The sequence below is a fragment of the Narcine bancroftii genome, chromosome 10, assembly GCF_036971445.1.
Source record: "Narcine bancroftii isolate sNarBan1 chromosome 10, sNarBan1.hap1, whole genome shotgun sequence".
Classification (NCBI taxonomy): domain Eukaryota; kingdom Metazoa; phylum Chordata; class Chondrichthyes; order Torpediniformes; family Narcinidae; genus Narcine; species Narcine bancroftii.
Genome location: NC_091478.1, coordinates 58169813 through 58190725, shown reverse-complemented (window position 1 = coordinate 58190725; position 20913 = coordinate 58169813). Strand labels below are relative to the sequence as shown.

Below are 20913 nucleotides of genomic sequence, written 5' to 3'. Positions count from 1 at the left end.
TGTCAGTGAGGTGGGCTCTGCGGTCTTCTTCAAAGGAGGTTGCTGCCCGCCAAATTGTGAGGCGCCAAGATGCACGGTTTGAGGCGATATCAGCCCACTGGCGGTGGTCAATGTGGCAGGCACCAAGAGATTTCTTTAGGCAGTCCTTGTACCTTTTCTTTGGTGCACCTCTGTCACGGTGGCCAGTGGAGAGCTCGCCATATAACACGATCTTGGGAAGGCGATGGTCCTCCATTCTGGAGACATGACCCACCCAGCGCAGCTGGATCTTCAGCAGCGTGGACTCGATGCTGTTGACCTCTGCCATCTCGAGTACTTCGACGTTAGGGATGAAAGCGCTCCAATGGATGTTGAGGATGGAGCGGAGACAAAAGCGTTCTAGGAGCCGTAGGTGATGCCGGTAGAGGACCCATGATTCGGAGCCGAACAGGAGTGTGGGTATGACAACGGCTCTGTATATGTTTATCTTTGTGAGGTTTTTCAGTTGATTGTTTTTCCAGACTCTTTTATGTAGTCTTCCAAAGGCGCTATTTGCCTTGGCGAGTCTGTTGTCTATCTCATTGTCGATCCTTGCATCTGATGAAATGGTGCAGCCGAGATAGGTAAACTGGTTGACCGTTTTGAGTTTTGTGTGCCCGATGGAGATGTGGGGGGGCTGGTAGTCATGGTGGGGAGCTGGCTGATGGAGGACCTCAGTTTTCTTCAGGCTGACTTCCAGGCCAAACATTTTGGCAGTTTCCGCAAAGCAGGACGTCAAGCGCTGAAGAGCTGGCTCTGAATGGGCAACTAAAGCGGCATCGTCTGCAAAGAGTAGTTCACGGACAAGTTTCTCTTGTGTCTTGGTGTGAGCTTGCAGGCGCCTCAGATTGAAGAGACTGCCATCCGTGCGGTACCGGATGTAAACAGCGTCTTCATTGTTGGGGTCTTTCATGGCTTGGTTCAGCATCATGCTGAAGAAGATTGAAAAGAGGGTTGGTGCGAGAACACAGCCTTGCTTCACGCCATTGTTAATGGAGAAGGGTTCAGAGAGCTCATTGCTGTATCTGACCCGACCTTGTTGGTTTTCGTGCAGTTGGATAATCATGTTGAGGAACTTTGGGGGACATCCGATGCGCTCTAGTATTTGCCAAAGCCCTTTCCTGCTCACGGTGTCGAAGGCTTTGGTGAGGTCAACAAAGGTGATGTAGAGTCCTTTGTTTTGTTCTCTGCACTTTTCTTGGAGCTGTCTGAGGGCAAAGACCATGTCAGTAGTTCCTCTGTTTGCGCGAAAGCCGCACTGTGATTCTGGGAGAATATTCTCGGCGACACTAGGTATTATTCTATTTAGTAGAATCCTAGCGAAGATTTTGCCTGCAATGGAGAGCAGCGTGATGCCCCTGTAGTTTGAGCAGTCTGATTTCTCGCCTTTGTTTTTGTACAGGGTGATGATGGTGGCATCACGAAGATCCTGAGGCAGTTTTCCTTGGTCCCAACAAAGCTTGAAAAACTCATGCAGTTTGGCATGCAGAGTTTTGCCGCCAGCCTTCCAGACCTCTGGGGGGATTCCATCCATACCTGCTGCTTTGCCACTTTTCAGTTGTTCGATTGCCTTATATGTCTCATCCAGGGTGAGGACCTCATCCAGCTCTAGCCTTAGGGGCTGTTGAGGGAGCTGGAGCAGGGCGGAATCTTGGACTGAGCGGTTGGCACTGAAAAGAGATTGGAAGTGTTCTGACCATCGGTTGAGGATGGAGATCTTGTCGCTGAGGAGGACTTTGTAGATGGAGATTAAACTCCATGCTACTTAAAAGACAGGAATTTAGAAAATTTATTGAATGTCAAATTAAAATGTTCTTTGAAATAAATATGGAATCAGTGAAAGACAAATTTATATTATGGGATGCAATGAAAGCCTTCATTAGAGGGCAGATAATAAGTTATGTAATGATGATGAAAAAGGACTACAATCGAGAAATAGAACAGTTGGAAAGGGAGATAGTAAGTACAGAAAAAGAACTAGTAACAAGGGAAGATAAAACAAAAAGAAGAGAATTGGCAGTCAAAAAAAATTACGAAACATTACAAATGTATAAGGTGGAGAAGAACATAATGAAAATAAAGAAAAGTATTATGAGCTAGGAGAAAAAACACAAAAAATATTAGCCTGGCAACTTAAAACAGAATAAGCTAAAACAACTGTATTGGCATCAAGGAAAAAGAACAAACAAATTACATATAACCCAATGGGGATTAATAACTTTAAGGAATTTATGAACAATTATACCAAACTGAGAACGAGGGGAAAGAAGATAAAATAGAAGAGTTTTTAGCTAAAATTGAACAGCCGAAATTGCAAGAAGAGGAGCAAAACAAACGGATAAAACCATTTGAAATAGAGGAAATACAGGATATATTAAAAAAGCTGCCGAACAATAAAATGCCTGGAGAGGATGGATTCCCAATAAAATTCTATAAAACATTTAAAGAGTTATTAATGCCTCCTCTCCTGGAAGTAATTAATCAAATAGAAGAAACACAAAACTTGCCAGATTCATGTAAGACAGCAATAATTACAGTAATACCAAAGACGGGGAAGGATCCACTAATACCAGCATCATATAGACCAATATCTCTACTTAATTCAGATTATAAGATAATAGCAAAATTATTAGCAAACAGATTGGCCAACTGTGTACCAAGATCAAACTGGATTTATTAAGAAAAAAAGAACAGCAGATAATGTCTGTAAATTTATTAATTTAATTCATGCAGTTCAAGGAAATAAGATACCAACAGAGGCTGTTACTTTAAATGCAGAAAAAGCCTTTGACAGGGTAGAATGGCATTATTTATTCAAAGTATTACAGAGGTTCAACCTACCAGAGAAATATATTAATTAGATTAAAGCATTATATAATGTACCATTGGCGAAGGTTACAGTAAATGGATATGTATCGAACCAATTTAAATTAAGTAGGTCAACTAGGCAGGGATGTCCACTATCTCCCTCACTGTTCACTTTAGCAATAGAACCATTGGCAGAACTGATAAGAACAGAAAATAAAGTAAAAGGGATAAAAATAAAGGAGAAGGAGTACAAAATCAGTTTATTTGCAGATGACAGAACCAGAAATATCAATAAAAGAACTACATAAGAAATTGAAGGAATATGGAGCAATATCGGGGTACAAGATCAATGAAAATAAAAGTGCAGCGATGCCAATGAGTAATGTGGATTAAACAGAATTTTAAAAAGAATCACCATTTAAATGGCAAACACAAGCAATCCGATACCTAGATATTAGATTAGATAATAATTTAAGCCACCTATACAAATTAAATTATCAGCCATTAATGAAGAAATTACAGGAAGACTTAGAACATTGGAAAGAATTACTACTAAAATGAATGTCTTCCCAAGAATACAATACTTATTTCAATCGTTACCAATTCCCTTCACAGAGAAATTCTTCAATGAACTAAAGAGAATAATAAGGAAATTCTTATGAAAAGGGGGGAAACCGAGGATTTTTTTTTTCTTTGGCTTGGCTTCGCGGACGAAGATTTATGGAGGGGGTAAAAAATCCACGTCAGCTGCAGGCTCGTTTGTGGCTGACAAGTCCGATGCGGGACAGGCAGACACGGTTGCAGCGGTTGCAGGGGAAAATTGGTTGGTTGGAGTTGGGTGTTGGGTTTTTCCTCCTTTGCCTTTTGTCAGTGAGGTGGGCTCTGCGGTCTTCTTCAAAGGAGGTTGCTGCCCGCCAAACTGTGAGGCGCCAAGATGCACGGTTTGAGGCGTTATCAGCCCACTGGCGGTGGTCAATGTGGCAGGCACCAAGAGATTTCTTTAGGCAGTCCTTGTACCTTTTCTTTGGTGCACCTCTGTCACAGTGGCCAGTGGAGAGCTCGCCATATAACACGATCTTGGGAAGGCGATGGTCCTCCATTCTGGAGACGTGACCCATCCAGCGCAGCTGGATCTTCAGCAGCATGGACTCGATGCTGTCGACCTCTGCCATCTCGAGTACTTCGACGTTAGGGATGAAAGCGCTCCAATGGATGTTGAGGATGGAGCGGAGACAACGCTGGTGGAAGCGTTCTAGGAGCCGTAGGTGGTGCCGGTAGAGGACCCATGATTCGGAGCCGAACAGGAGTGTGGGTATGACAACGGCTCTGTATACGCTTATCTTGGTGAGGTTTTTCAGTTGGTTGTTTTTCCAGACTCTTTTGTGTAGTCTTCCAAAGGCGCTATTTGCCTTGGCGAGTCTGTTGTCTATCTCATTGTCGATCCTTGCATCTGATGAAATGGTGCAGCCAAGATAGGTAAACTGGTTGACCGTTTTGAGTTTTGTGTGCCCGATGGAGATGTGGGGGGGCTGGTAGTCATGGTGGGGAGCTGGCTGATGGAGGACCTCAGTTTTCTTCAGGCTGACTTCCAGGCCAAACATTTTGGCAGTTTCCGCAAAGCAGGACGTCAAGCGCTGAAGAGCTGGCTCTGATAAGCGTTAGATAAATTAACAGAGTGGTACAAACAAGGTGGTTTGCAGTTACCAAACTTAAAAAATTATTATAGAGCAGCACAATTAAGGTATTTATCAGATTTTTATCAGATAAGGGAAAAACCAGATTGGACTAAGGTATAGCTAGATAAAATAGGGGAGAAGGTACCAGAACATATACTTTATAAATGGGATGAAAAGCTGGTGCAATATAAAAGCTCATCATTTACTCAATATATGGAAGAAGATTCACTTAGAAAGGAAAAAAATAAATTACCAACTACCAAAATTATTATTGACACAAAATCAACTAACCCCTTTTACAATAGATAACCTTTCCTTTAGAGAATGGGAGAGAAAAGGGATTAAATGAATAAAAAATTGTTTTTTGGGAAATAATTTATTAACATTTGAACAAATGAAGTACAAATATGGAATAACTCATGGTACAATGTTTGCATACCATCAACTGAAATCCTACTTAAAGATTAAATTGGGAAACAGACTGAGATCACCAGAAGGAAGCAGCTTTGAATATGTGATTACAGAAACAATGATAATAAAAAGATTTATAACGAACATGTACATCAAGCTGCAAGAGAAGGAAAATGATGAAATAAGCTATAAACCCAAACAAAAGTGAGAAAAAGATTTAAACATAAAGATAAAAAATGAAATATGGGAAAAGTTATGCTCTGGAACTATGAAGAATATAATAAACACAAGGTTACGCATGATACAGTATAATTGGTTACACAGGTTATATATCACGCCCCAAAAGTTAAATAAATGGGATCCAACACTATCAGATAGATGTTTTCGCTGTAAGAAGGAAATGGGAACAACAGTACATGCAATTTGGTCATGTGAGAAAGTGAGAAAGTTTTGGGAAGATCTAAATCAGGTATTAAATAAAATCACAAAAAGCAACATACCAAAAAATCCAGAGATCTTTCTTCTAAGTAATATAAGAAGTAAAGAATTAGGCCTCAAACTGGACGAAGCACAAAAAAGGATTTATTATGATAGCCTTAGCTGTAGCAAAAAAATGTATAATGTCAACTTGGAAATCAGAAGAGAGCCTGAGTACAGCAATGGTACATAGAAATTAATAAATGTATTCCACTGGAAAAAATAACATATAATTTAAAAAATAAAGTCACAATATTTGAACGAATTTGGGAACCATACTTGAAACATAGCTTGCCTACCTCCACCCCCTAAAATGATAAGAAGACAAAATAACTTGACCCAGTGTGTAAAAGTAGATGACACAATTTTCTTGTTTATTTTTCATTGTGTGATGACATTGTTTAATGGGTTTATTATATTGTATATGTTGAACGTTTAATGGGTAGGGAGGGGGGAGAGAAGGTTGGGGGGGGGGGGAAGGGGAGAAAATCCCACTGTGTATATTTAAGAACGTTTAATAGGTTTGGAGGGGGAGGGAAGATAGGGGGGGGAGGGGAGAAAATCCCACTGTGTATATTTAAGGTTTGGAGGGGGGGGGGGAAAGGGGAGAAAATCTCACTGTGTATATTTGCGGAAACTGCCAAAATGTTTGGCCTGGAAGTCAGCCTGAAGAAAACTGAGGTCCTCCATCAGCCAGCTCCCCACCATGACTACCAGCCCCCCCACATCTCCATCGGGCACACAAAACTCAAAACGGTCAACCAGTTTACCTATCTCGGCTGCACCATTTCATCAGATGCAAGGATCGACAATGAGATAGACAACAGACTCGCCAAGGCAAATAGCGCCTTTGGAAGACTACACAAAAGAGTCTGGAAAAACAACCAACTGAAAAACCTCACAAAGATAAGCGTATACAGAGCCGTTGTCATACCCACACTCCTGTTCGGCTCCGAATCATGGGTCCTCTACCGGCACCACCTACGGCTCCTAGAACGCTTCCACCAGCGTTGTCTCCGCTCCATCCTCAACATCCATTGGAGCGCTCACACCCCTAACGTCGAGGTACTCGAGATGGCAGAGGTCGACAGCATCGAGTCCACGCTGCTGAAGATCCAGCTGCGCTGGATGGGTCACGTCTCCAGAATGGAGGACCATCGCCTTCCCAAGATCGTATTATATGGCGAGCTCTCCACTGGCCACCGTGACAGAGGTGCACCAAAGAAAAGGTACAAGGACTGCCTAAAGAAATCTCTTGGTGCCTGCCACATTGACCACCGCCAGTGGGCTGATAACGCCTCAAACCGTGCATCTTGGCGCCTCACAGTTTGGCGGGCAGCAGCCTCCTTTGAAGAAGACCGCAGAGCCCACCTCACTGACAAAAGGCAAAGGAGGAAAAACCCAACACCCAACCCCAACCAACCAATTTTCCCTTGCAACCGCTGCAATCGTGTCTGCCTGTCCCGCATCGGACTGGTCAGCCACAAACGAGCCTGCAGCTGACGTGGACTTTTTTACCCCCTCCATAAATCTTCGTCCGCGAAGCCAAGCCAAAGATATTTAAGAGGGAAATGTTTGTGTGTATTTTGATTGATATGGTTCACAGTGTGAAAAATGTTTTAAAAATTAAAAACTTAAAAAAAAGAATGCATGCATAGCCCATTGGTCTACTCAATCTACATCCATGACTGTGTGGCCAGACACAATTCCAATATGCTGATGACACCACAGTTGTCGGCAGAATCAAAAATGGCAGTGAAGAAATGTACAGGAGGGAGATAGGTTAGCCAGTTGAATGCTGTCACACCAACAACCTTGCACTCAACATTAGCAGAACCAAGGAGATGATTGTGGACTTCAGGAGGGAGTCAGGAGAACATGAACAAAAGTCCCTAATCAGAGATGGTCAAATTCCTGCATTTCGGCATCTCCGAGGATCTGTCCTGAAGCCTTCACGTTGATGCAATGGCTATACTTTGTGAGGAGTTTGAGGTGATTCGGTAGGTCATTGAAGACTCTCAAAAACTTCTGCAGGTGTATGTGGAGAGTATTCTACCTGGTATCATCACTGTCTGGTTCAGAGGTCCCAACGCTCAGGACAAGCCTCCAGAGGATTGTTAACTTGGCCTGCAACATCATGGCCATCAGACTTCACTCCATCGAGGACATCTAAGAAAGTAGCCTCTCTCCTCAAAGACCCCACTACCCAGGCCGTGCCCTCTTCACTCTGCTACCATTGGGAGAAAGGTATAGGAGCCTAAAGGCTCAGTGGAACAAGGACAGTTTCTTCCCCGCTGCCACCAGGATTCCTGAATTACTAATGAACCACAGACACTGCCTTACTTTGACTTTTTTCTTACACTATTTTTATTTATTTTATAAGGTGGTTGATAGAAATGTTTGCACTGTGATTCTGCCACAAAACCACAAATGTTGTGACATGCTCATGACGATAAATTTGATACTGATTAAATGGTTCGATCGACTGATCATTCAGAGTCAACAGCTTGGCAATCCCTCTTCGTAGTTGCTGAGATTACATCCCTGTGTATTTAAAGTGATGTTATTTGGCCCATGGTGTGCCAAGGCTTCTGGTTGCTCCTTTCCTCATCCCACTGTATCCCCAACTTGTCACCAGGCTACCTGCTTCCACTACATCAAGACAAAGTAATTGCTCATACTTGCTCTGTGTGCGATGAGTAACTTTTGGGTGAAGTTGGTGAAGAGATGTCACCGTCGATCTGGAAGATGGAAGAGGAAGCAGAAAAGACTCTCTATGGTAGATTTTATAGGATCCCTGCACACGAAGAGGGTTAAAACAGTATGAAGCAAGCAAAAAATGAATCTACAGAACAGGAACCCAGGACAGACTTGATGCAATCCGTATTAATTCATCCAGATGCAAATTATATGGCTTTCTTTCAAAAAGTGAAGCTTGCTTTATAGTGCACGTGTAATTTGTGATAGGTTCATTTAGTGTCGATGGAGCGCCACTCCATCCTCAACATTCATTGGAATGACTTCATCACCAACATCGAAGTACTCGAGCTGGCAGAGCCCACAAGCATCAAATCCATGCTGCTGAAGACCCAACTGCGCTGGGTGGGTCACGTCTCCAGAATGGAGGACCATCGCCTTCCCAAGATCGTGTTCTATGGCGAGCTCTCCACTGGCCACCGAGACAGAGGTGCACCAAAGAAGAGGTACAAGGACTGCTTAAAGAAATCTCTTGGTGCCTGCCACATTGACCACCGCCAGTGGGCTGATATCACCTCCAACCGTGCATCTTGGCGCCTCACAGTTCGGCGGGCAGCAACCTCCTTTGAAGAAGACCACAGAGCCCACCTCGCTGACAAAAGACAAAGGAGGAAAAACCCAACACCCAACCCCAACCAACCAACCAATTTTCCCTTGCAACCGCTCCAACCATGCCTGCCTGTCCTGCATCGGACTTGTCAGTCACCAACGAGCCTGCAGCAGACGTGGACATACCCCTCCATAAATCTTCATCCACGAAGCCAAGCCAAAGAAAATTTAGTGACACAACTGCACAGTTCCTGACCGCCAGTGCTGTCCGTATGACGTTTGCACGTTCTCTGTGTAATCATGTTTTCCCTGGATGCTCCAGTTTTCTCCCACATCCCAAAAGCATGAAAGTTACTGGTTGATTGTTCATTATAGAATGTGGATCAGACAGCATCTGTGGAAGACATTTCAGTTGGAATCCTTCATCGAGACTGCCAAAGCCATAATAAATGGGTGTGGAAAGGCAGCGAATCACAAGCTGGCAGGTGACAGGTGAATGAATAAAGGAGGGAGGGGGAAGAAATGGGAATAATTAAATTATGTCTACATTTTTTAAAAATTTAATTTATCCTTTGTACTTATCATTTATTATTAATTCACTGTTTACCTTTACAAGATACCTTTTCAGCGCAGCAAGTAAGAATTTTGGTGTATATGTACATTGTACAATGTGTTTGACAATAAATGTATTGTCAGTATTGATCAACGAACTGCAAGAGGGAACAGGAGTGAATCTCCTCAATCTGTAAAATTGCTTTTTTTCTCCATCTCTTTCTTCTCAGTCACCTCCTCTGTCTGCTTTCCTATTCCCCACGACTTTCCTTGTTCACCTTTTCTCTCCTGCTCTTTCTGTTTAAAAGTTGAATGAACAGCAAGTTGTCAATGGACTGTCAAATCGAGGCCACCCACAAATTAGGGAAATTCCACCTCACCAGTCTCCAAACAGACAGCATCAATATCAACTTCTCCAATTACTATTAACTCCCTCCCTGTCTCTCTCTTCCCTACCCCTGTTGTCTCCCTATCTCTAACTCCCCACCCCTTCCCTTCCTTCTCCGGAGAGAGAGCTATCCTTCTTAGCCCCTCTGCCCTCTCCCCCAGTCACATCTCAGCTTCTTGCCCTTCTTCCCTCCCACCTGTATCCACAGGTGTATCCATAGAGAGTGGAGAGCTCCTGTTCCTTAGTGTACATTATAAAGGATAACCAGTCCTGGACCCACCACATCTCCTTATTGGTCAGGAAGGCACAGTGGTGCCTACACTTACTAAGGAGTTGAGGAGGACAAGGCTACTGGCTTTTTACACGAGCACAATTGAGAGTGTCCTGCATCATTGTGTTGAACGGTAGCTGCAAAGCTTTGGACTGGAAGTCAATACAGAGAATCATCAAAATGGCCGAGAAGATCACTGGGATTTCCTTTCTTCTATTGACGGCATTTGCTGGGAGGGTTGCTTAAATAGGACCCATTCCATCCAGCACGCAGTATCACGAAGAAGATACAGGAGCATCAAAATCAGCTTTTATCCCACAGGCTGAGAGATTGATGAGCAGCCTCCTATAACTGAGTAAATCATTCCAAAATATCTAGACACAGTGCTCTTTTTAATGTTTGGGACAAAGACACTTTTTACTTTATTTGCCCTTGTGCTCCACTGTTTCAGAATCAGAATTTATTGTCATGAACAGTCACTGTTTTGCGGCAGCATCAAAATGCAAACATTCATATTACATCTTACAACATTAATGTATATTAAAAAAAAATTAAAATAGTAGGGTACGAAAGGTGAGGCAGTGTCTTTGGTTCACTGATCATTCAGGAAACTGATGGCAGCGGGGAAGAAGCTGTCCTTGTGCCACTGAGTGTCACCTTTAGGCTCCTGTACCTTTTCCCCAATGGTAGCAGAGTGAAGAGGGCGTGGCCTGGGTAGTGGGGGTCCTTGAGGAGAGAGGCTGCTTTTTTAAGACCCCGCCTCATGGATGGCCAAGAAGATCCTCGATGGAGTGAAGTCGTAGGCCGAGTTAACAACCCTCTGGAGTTTTTTCTTGTCTTGAGATTTGGCGCCTCCATACCTGGCAGGAATGCAACCAGCCAGAATGCTCTCCTGTAGAAGGTTATGAGAGTCTTCAGTGACATAGAGAATCTCCTCAGACATCTCACATAGTAAAGCCACTGGCGAGCCTTCCCGTGATTGCATCAACGTGGAGTCTCCAGGACAGATCCTCGGAGATTTTGATGCCCAGGAATTTGAAGTTCTTAACCCTCTCCACTACTGAGTCCTCAGTTGTGGTCACCTGACTCCCTCCTGAAGTCCACAATCATCTCCTTGGTTTTGCTAATGTTGAGTGAATGGTTGTTGGTGTGACACCACTCAAAGAGCTGATCTATCTCTCTCCTGTACGTTTCCTCATTGCCATTTGTGATTCTGCCAACAAATTTGAAATCAGACAATTCATATGTAATTAAAATGTACATTCCAGACATTATTCATATTTATTTGTATACATATTGATTTGACCATGTAGAAATTATATTGTCCACTCATTTCAGGGCACCATAATGTTTGGGACATTTGGCTTCACACCTGTTTGTGAGAACTCAGGTGTGTTTAATTTCTTCATTGGTGCAGATATAAGTGAGCTGGGCTTGCTTCTAAGCTTTTGATCACCTTTGGAGTTTGTAGTTGTCATTTTTCAACATGAGGTCCAGATTTGTGCCCATGAAAGTCAAAGAAGCTGTTATGAGGCTGAAAAACAAGAATAAAATAGTAAGGGACATCACCCAAACCTTAGGATTATGACAATCAACAGTTGGAATATCATTAAGAAGAAAGAGCGAACTGGTGAGTTCGGTAATCGAAAAGGGACTGGTATTCCAAGGAAGACCTCCCCTGCTGATGACAGAAGAATTCTCATCACAATGAAAGAAATACCAAAATGTATGTCCAACAGATCAGAAGCACTCTACAGGAGGCAGATGTAGATGTGTCAATAGGCCCTTTCAAATTTTCATGTAAAATGGGGTTAATCGGGCAATTTCCTCGGTTGACAAGCCAGTTACATGGCTATTTGAAAGGGTCCTATTGGGTCAACCCATTAAAAATCCAGCAGGGACCCAGACCTACCTCAGAGATTGTCAGGGGGCCCAGTAAAACTTAACCGAGCATCCTGCTCCAGCGCATTGAAAGGGGAAATGGCAGACCTGGTTACTCTGGTGACGTCAGCGCTTGTGTGCATCACAGGAAAACCCCTGGCTGAAGTGTTGCTGCCAGAACAGCGGAGGTGAGGGCTGCCATGATCGGGGGGGGAGGGCGCTGCCACAATCGTGACAATGGCACAAAATGGTGCTGGCAGAGCGGTTCCTGCGGTGTGGGGGATTAGGGGATTATGGGGAAGGAAGACAGGCATTACTCCCGCACTCCCGCATTGAGCCGTGGCCATGAACTGGAGAGGCGCGTCACTTGTGGGGGTGGGGAGCATGACTGATGGCTGGGAGTGGGAGGTGCGTGACCGATAGGAAGTAACTGATGGGGCATTTAGGAGAATTTTAAAATAGAAAGGGAACTGACTGCGTGACGCATCACTCACCATGTCATTGCAGGGGTGGGATCCCCTTTAAATCGCCGGGTTGGCGATTACTCAGGTAGGTTTGGCTGAGATTTGAAAGGTGCATCCTGCACACACAACCCAGGACTGTCAACAGAAGGGTTCATGAACAAAAATACAGAGGCTACACTGCAAGATGCAAATCATTAGTTAGCCACAGAAAGGATGGCTGGATTGTAGTTTGTTAAGAAGTATTTAAAATAGCTTGCAGAATTCTGGAAAACATTCTTGTGGGCAAATGAGACCAAGATTAACCTGTATCAGTGTGGATGGCAAGAGAAAAGTGTGGAGATGTAAAGGAACTGCCCAAGATCCAAAGCATACCATTTTTGCTATGATTTGCATCTTGCAGTATAGCCTCTGTATTTCTGTTCATGAAGTCTTCTGCAGACAGTAGTCACTAGCATATCCACACCTGCCCCCTGAGTGTTTCTGGTCTCTTGGACAAACGTTTAGGGATTTTTGTTTATTATAATGAGAATTCTCCTGTTATCAGTAGTGGAGGACTTCTTTAAAATACCAGTCCCTTTTCGATGTGAACGTGAATTGTTTGATGACAAATTTAAAACTGTGGAGTAAAGGGGCAAATAAAGGAAAAAGTTTCTTTGTCCCAAATATTATGGAGGGCTCTGTATATTTATTTTAAAATATATGTTTATGTGCATGGACAATTATGTGTGTGTGTGGGGCCCCTTTCACGCTTGCAAGTGTTCCTAGGAATTTACGGCCAATCAGCCTAAAAAGGGTCGAGTGTGAAAGGAAAATCTTCTCAACGCCGGTGTGGGAATAGACGTTTCATGCCAGGGATTGACTACCTCGACCCCGGTACAATCCCTGGCATCTGTAGCAATCAGGCAAGTATAGAATGGGCAATTGCATTCTGGGATAGAAATGACCCAAGTTTTTGCATGAGTGCAGGAATGTGAAGGAAGAAAAGATTAAAATGAAGATATAAACTTTGCTGTGGGAAAGTCACATTGGGAGAGAGAGAAAGGAAATAAATAGCAATAGCAGACAATTTTTAAACAGCATGGGAAAATTGGTGGCGCTATTGTGCACAATTTATAAAGACAGTGAGAAAAGGCGATGGCAGACCTGACTTCCCAGAATGCCGTGCGGCAGAGAAACCCCTCATGTGCTCTGTGCTTGCAGCTATGCGTACAGTCCTTTCTCTGCCATGCAGAATTCTGGAAGGCAGGTCCACCATCACTTTTTCCCACAGTATTTACATATTGTGCACGATAGCACTACCAACTTTCCCAAACTGTATAAATTTTGAGCTATAGTTCTACCAACTATCCCAAGCTCTATAAATTGTACGTGATAGCACTACCAATTTTCCCACGCTGTTTAAAAATTGTCTGCTATTGCTATTTATTGCTAGCCCTTGCCCACAGTTCCTTATAAAGGTTTATATAGGTTGGCACATCAACAACAGGGGCTGAAGGGCTCATACTGTGCTGTACATACAGCTTAATTAGGTACGATTAATTTTGTTCAAATATAAGATCTTAATACATTGATCAGGATTTAGGGCAACTCCACCATGGCGTCATGACATCACCAGTAGAAGATAGAACAGTCCTAACCCCAGGGATGACTTCTTGCGTGTGTGAATGAATGCAGTGTCCCAGTTAAGAGTGGTCAAGTGTGAACAGCAAAGAAACGCCATTCCTCGCCCGGGACACTGAAAGACCGATTTAGTGGGATGCAAGTTTAAAAGGGGCTTGTATGTGTGTGTGTGAGTGAGAGAGAGAGAGAGAGAGAGACTTGGCTTGACCTTCCTTTACTCCAGCCAGCAAGAGAGAGTGCTTTAGCCCCACAGAGAACTCAGCAGGAGAGTTTGCAGTTCCACATTATTCCCTTTAACTGCTGCCACAGCATGATAACATTTTGCATATAATTGTACTTTTCCAACATTTTATTTTAGTGCGTATTTGATTGCAGGTACGAGGACTGTGATAGTACAGATCTATCACCAATGTATATAGTGTATATAGTTACAGTATCTAGACTGTGCTTACAGCGATTGGCTGAGAGCTTAGCCACGCCTACTGTCTGGGCCTTAAAGGGTGTGTCCCTAGCCAGGTCGGATCATTCCGGACTGGTCGGCCACCTGTGAAGAGCTCCTGTCTTTTGCTAATAAAAGCCTTGGTTTGGATCAACAATTCTTTGATTCTTTCAACGAACTCTACAAGGACATTTTGCAAAATTATTCAAACACACGTTTCTATTTAATCCAATCGATTGTTGTCAGACAACATGCTGCATTTAGAACATGGAATCATGTATATCCCTCTATTCCCTGCAAATTCTTGCCTATCTAGAAGCCTCATTAACATGACTATACGATGCTACCACCACTACTCCCATTTGCACATTCTAGGCACCCACCACTTTCTCTGTGAAAAAACTTGCCCCCTTAAATTCCACCCCTCGTCTGAAATGCATGCCCCTTGAGGGTGTGACATTTATAACCAGGGAATAATATTTTGACTGTCTCTCACTAGTTGTCAGTTTTTCATCTCCTGCTTTGGAATGTATGTTCCCTGCTGCCTCTCACATCATTACCACACCGATCTATCCGTCCGTGGCCTTGTTCTGCCAAATCAAGGCTACCTGCAAATTGAAGGAACCAGCGCCTTATATCCCATCTCAACGGTTTCCAATCAGACTTCAATTTCCGTTATCCCTCTCCTCCGGTCTCCTTTTCCTCTGTCTCACTTTCTCCAGCTCTCCGTCCACTTCCTTTCCTTCTCCTATCAGAGAGGTCCCTGTCTTAGCCCTCTGCTCTCTCTCCCTCATCATAGCTCAGCTTCTTTCCCTTCCACCTCTATTCACCTATTACCTCTTACCTGTTAGCCTTTGCTCCTCTTCCTTCCTCCCTCCTCTCCTCCTCCCCCTCTCTCTATCTTTTTTTTAGGCCTCTGACTGTTTTTCCAGATTCCTGACGATGGGCTCATGCTTGAAGCATTGGTCACCTTTTACTTATCAGGATGCGGCGTGACCTGCTAAGTTCCTCCATCACTTGTCTGTATTCCTCTCATTCCTCTTTGTTCATTGGTGTATTGCCATTGCAACATCTACAGTAGGTGGATTACAGACACTGCAATGCTTTTATGGCATTATTGTAATTGCCTTTGGGCAGATCATCAAAGCCAGTATACAGAATCCCCTCTGTTGCTCTAATTTGTCTCCCAGCTATGGTGAGCATCTGTGAATGGACAAGACCCTAAACTATGAAATTCCAAGCATACGCACTGTCCAACCTGTGCCAATCCTAGTAAATGTCAAAGTTGAATTATCTCTGAATAGTCCTACAAAGCATATTGAGTGTTAAAAGTGCTCCATAAACTGTGGTTGATGGTGTTAAGGGTCAACTTGTTTATTAAATGTTTACTGTGCTGATACATATTCCCTTTTTAATCCTCAGGCAGCTATGTCTCCTGTTAAATGCTGAGAACATCTTCCATTCCATGGCTGAAATCCTCCTTCGGGAAGAAGACCTGAAATTTGCTTCAACCATGGTACAAACACTGAACTCCATTCTCTTAACATCAACTGAACTCTTCCAGCTTCGAAACCAGCTGAAGGACTTGCGTACCACGGTGAGGTCCACTTCTCAGGGCTCACAGATTTGGCTTATGTAGGTGTATAGATAGGGTTCAGTCAGGATGTTTGGATCAGAAAATGCATCAGCCTTTCTCCACTAACTGCTGTCTGGGTAACACAGCTAATTCAGGGGACTCATGGCTTGGTGTGAGTCAGCTGATCTTAGGCCAGAGAGCAATAGTAAAAAGGTGTTTGTCGTTTTCTATTTCTACTAAACATCATCACCTTGTCTGACTAAATATCATTGCCCTGTTTGTTGAAAGCTCATCGCCCTGTCTGACAAAACATCATCGCCCTGTCTGCAAAACATCATCGGCCTGACTGACTAAACATCATCGCCCTTGTCTGCAAAACATCATCACCCTGACTGACTAAACATCATCTCCCTGTCTAACTGAATATCATCATATTATCTAATTAAACCTCGTCACCCTGTCTAACATATCATCACTCTGTCTGACTAAATATTTTCACCCTGTTTAACTAAATATCATCATTCTGTCTGATGTAACATCATCACCCTGTCTGACTGCCACCTCATTTTCTGTGCGGCAATCTATTACATTGCCTGCTTCCAAGTCAAGGCTGCCTTTCTGTGTTCAACTGGAGTCCCAAGTCCTCGACTTTTTCTTGCTATTCCGTCCTCTGTTTCTTGTTAATGGAAAGTTACAATAAGTATGTGAAAAAACAATAACAAATTGCAGATGCTGGAAAGCTAAAATAAAAACCAAGTTCTGGAACGCTCAACAAGTTAAGCAGCATCCTTGGATTCTGACAAAGGGCTCAGGCCCAAAATGTTGATTACCCTTTATTTCCTACAGATGCTGCATGACCTGTTGAGTTTCTCAAGTACTTGTGTGTGTTGCATTCAACCCCAGCATCTGCATATTTACTTCCATTGAAGAAAATTGATTTGTATAAGAAGGTTAATTTTCTTTAAAGTAAGGAGACCATCTACAGAGCACAAACCTCTATCACAACAGACAGTCTTTGACGTTCAGTATAGAGCACTGTGCCGACCTATGTAAACTTACTCCACAACACACTAATCCTTTCCCACCTCACACCCATAACCCTCCTTTTTTCTTACATCCTTGTGTCAATCTAAGAGTCTTTTGAATGTCCCTCTTGTACCAGCCTCCATTATCACACCCAGTGATGCATTTCAGGCAGCCATCACTCTCTGTGTAAAAAAGATTCCTCCACTCACAGTAAGCAGATGTCCTCTGGTGCTGGCTATTATGACCCCAGAAAAGGATGTTGGCTTTCCATCTTTCCCTCCTCATAATCTTAATTACCACTATTAAGTTACCTCTCATCCTTCGTCAGTCCAAAGAGAAAAGCCCTGACTCTGTAACCCTTGCTTCATGTTCTCCATTCCAGGCAACATCCTAGTAAATGTCTGCATCCTTCCTGCAATGAGGCTACCAGAACTAAACAAAAGTAGACAGGCTCCTTTTGTGTCATGTCCAGACAGAGAGCTTTGCAATGGCCCTTAATTACTGAGCTCTTCCCCATAGTTTGAATCTGTAGCTTGAAGATGCCATGGTTTTTTTTTTACTCATTCTTTCCTAATATTTTATTACCTACAGGAAAGCTGCAATCTCTTCTGTGGCTTGTATCGTTCCTGGTGTCACAATCCTGTCGCCACGGTCTCTCTCTGTTTCCTCACACAGAACTACAAGCACGCCTATGATCTCATTCAGAAATTGTATCCTTTCAGCCTACCCTCGGAGATGGGCAGCTTGGCTCTATTGGAAAGGCTCGGGCCTCGAGTCAGAAAGTTGCGCATTCTAACCTGGAGCATTATTGGTCTTGCAGCCTGCTCTGGCAATTTTACAAACAGACCCTTCTGAATGTGGTTTGAAAGCAAGGTCTTGTCTACATGTTTTAGGTGAACACTGTCAGGTTCCCATTGACGTTTTGAAAATAGTTCCAGTGGAATAAAACATAGAAGATAGGAGCAGGAGTAGGTCATTCGACCCTTCGAGCCTGCTCCGCCATTCAACGAGATCATGGCTGATCTTAAAGTTCAGTAACCCGTCCCCGGCTTCTCTCCGTAACCTTTAATACCCTTATACTGAAGAAATATATCTAATTCCCTCTTAAATATATTTAATGAACCTGCCTCTACTGCCCTCTGTGGCAATGAATTCCACAGATTCACCACCCTCTGGGTAAAGAAATTCCTCCTCATCTCGGTCCTAAATGGTTTGCCTATTATCCTCAAACCATGGCCCCGGGTTCTGGATTTTCCCATCATTGGAAATCTGCATCCATTCTGTCCAGTCCTGCCAGAATTTTATATGTCTCTATGAGATCCCCTCAATCTTCTAAACTCCAGCGAGTACAATCCCAATTTGCGCAATCTTTCCTCATAAGTCATTCCTGCCATTCCAGGTATCAGCCTGGTGAATCGCCTCTGCACTCCCTCCATTGCATGAACATCCTTCCTTAGATAAGGTGACCAAAACTGCACACAATACTCCAGGTGGGGTCTCACCAAGGCCCTGTACAGCTGCAGTAAGGTATCCTTGTTCCTATACTCAAACCCTCTTGATATGAAGGCCAACATACCATTTGCCTTTTTAACCGCCTGCTGTACCTGCATGCTCACCTTCAGTGACTGGTGCACAAGAACCCCTAGGTCTCTCTGCACTTCCCCATCTCTTAATCTATTGCCATTCAAATAGTAATCTGCCCTCCGGTTTGTATTACCAAAGTGGATAACCTCACATTTATCCACATTGTAGTGCATTTGCCATGTATCTGCCCAGTCCCTCAATTTATCCAAATCACACTGGAGCTTCCTGACCCCCTCTTCCGTGCACACAACCCCTCCTAGCTTAGTGTCATCTGCAAATTTGGAGATATTACATCCAATCCCCTCATCCAGATCATTAATGTAAATTGTGAACAGCTGGGGTCCCAGTACAGATCCCTGTGGCACCCCACTGGTCACCGTCTGCCACTCAGAAAATTAGCCGTTTATTCCAACTCTCTGTCTTCTATCTGCCAGCCAGTTCTCAATCCACATCAATACTTTGCCCCCAATCCCATGAGCCTTGATTTTGGAAGCCAGTCGTTTATGCGGGACCTTATCGAAGGCCTTTTGGAAGTCCAGGTACACCACATCCACTGACTCTCCCCCATCTATTTTACCTGTCACCATCTCAAAGAATTCCAATAGATTTGTCAAGCACGATTTACCTTTTGTAAATCCATGTTGACTCCGTCCGATCCCTTCTCTGCTAGTCATATGCTCCACTATTACATCCTTAATAATGGATTCCATCATTTGCCCACTACTGATGTAAGGCTCACAGGCCGATAATTCCCCGCTTTTTCTCTACCCCCCTTTTTAAATAGTGGGGTAATATTAGCTACCCTCCAATCCATGGGTACTGATCCTGACTCTATCGAGTTCTGGAAAATAATTCTTAAAGCATCTGCTATCTGAATGGCCACTTCCTTGAGTACCCTAGGATGTAGATTATCAGGCCCTTGGGATTTATCTGCCTTCAATCCCATCAATTTCCCCAAGACCATGTCCTTAGAGATACTGATTTCTTTCAGTTCCTCCCTTGCATTAGTCTCTATGTTTCCCAACATCCTTGGGAGGTTATTTGTATCCTCTCTTGTAAAAACAGAACTCTCTTGTAAAAACAAAAATGCTCAACCTTGTTCTCCCATCAACCACCAACAAAATTAGAGCAAGCAACTTGGTCGTCCACCCAGATTCTGTCTGTTCTGGCACTGAATGGATGTTACATTTGGCATTGAAAGCAAATGTAAATTATTGAGAGTGTGGGTCATTTGGATTCACAGAATCCATTACTTGGACTATGTTGCACAGAATCAGACCAACTGTTCTTTGCCAGTGAAGAGCAGCACAAGAATAATGCAGACGCTGGAATCTTGAGTGAGAAACGAGCTACTGGAGGGGCTCAGCCGGTCAGGCGGCAACCGTGGAGAGAAGTGGCTAGTCAGTGTTTTGAGTCGGCACCTTTTATCAAGACCACTAGTTCTCCACCTTCATGCCATATGTTTAACAACTTTCCAAGTGGAATGTTGGTGTTGTTCCTCAGATTTGCGTTTGGCCTCTCGCTGGCAATGGCTGAGGCCAAGGACAAACATGTCACTGTAGCAATGGTTGGAAGGTTTAAAATGGTTGGCTACAGGAAGCTCAAGTGGAGACCCATACACAGAGCACATGTTAAGCAGGTAGGGATATGACACATTTTTCAGGGCCTTCAATGTGTTTACTTCGAGAGAGGCTATTTGGCTTTCTGACCAATCTTATCAATCACATCCCCCACACTAATTTTTCCTGTGAGCTATCCTGTCACATAACCATCACCTTAGCCCCAGTTCTCCTGCTACTCAACCTAAACTAAGGGTAATGGTACAGTGGCCAATCAACCTATCCACCCTGCACGTCATTGGGATGTGGGAGGAAGCCACCCCCCCAGATCTCAGGAAGAGCACATGGACTCCATGCAGACAGCTCCGTAGCTCAAGATCGAGGCCGAGATGCTGAAGCTCGCCAGAGACAGAGGAGGTGGCAACAGCAGCACCACCTGCTGCAACAATTGCTGGCTGCATTCATTGCTACAGTTACGGGCTCAGGTCCTGACAATGCCCAGACTGTACATTTCCCCAAGGCAAGACAAGACCAGAATTGGCAGAAAAATCTGCCTCTGTAAGGTAAAAAAAAACGTTTAACACCAACAGCTGCTCTGTGAGCATTTTATCTTTTCCATTTATAGGTAAAAGCAGCCTGTGAAAATGCAGAATCTATTCAGTCAGACATTTATTAGCTCTGGACAAACTACTTGCCTTTTTATTTCTGAGCGCACTATCAATTAGTTGGAACTGTGCAGTTTTTACCTGCAGCGTTTTTCAACTCTGTGCTGAATTAACTGGTATGATTCAACCAAGCTCCCTAAGTGAGGCTGGGGGTAGAATTGGCCAGGCACCCGGCAAACGATCCAAACCCTG

The 20913-nt window shown here is 43.7% G+C and overlaps 1 protein-coding gene across 7 annotated transcripts in view; it reads left to right on the top strand.

Annotated features, from left to right (window-relative positions):
* vac14 (vac14 homolog (S. cerevisiae)) overlaps positions 1–20913 on the top strand; it is a 416406-nt gene that overhangs the window by 310888 nt on the left and 84605 nt on the right. For 6 of the 7 annotated variants that reach the window (XM_069901003.1, XM_069900996.1, XM_069900998.1 and 3 more), the window contains 2 exons: positions 15734–15908; positions 17505–17623. In XM_069901003.1, coding sequence (XP_069757104.1) covers positions 15734–15908; positions 17505–17623 — 294 coding nt within the window. Of the gene's footprint in view, positions 1–15733; positions 15914–17504; positions 17624–20913 lie in introns of all 7 variants that reach the window. The other variant, XM_069900997.1, reaches the window with a different exon arrangement.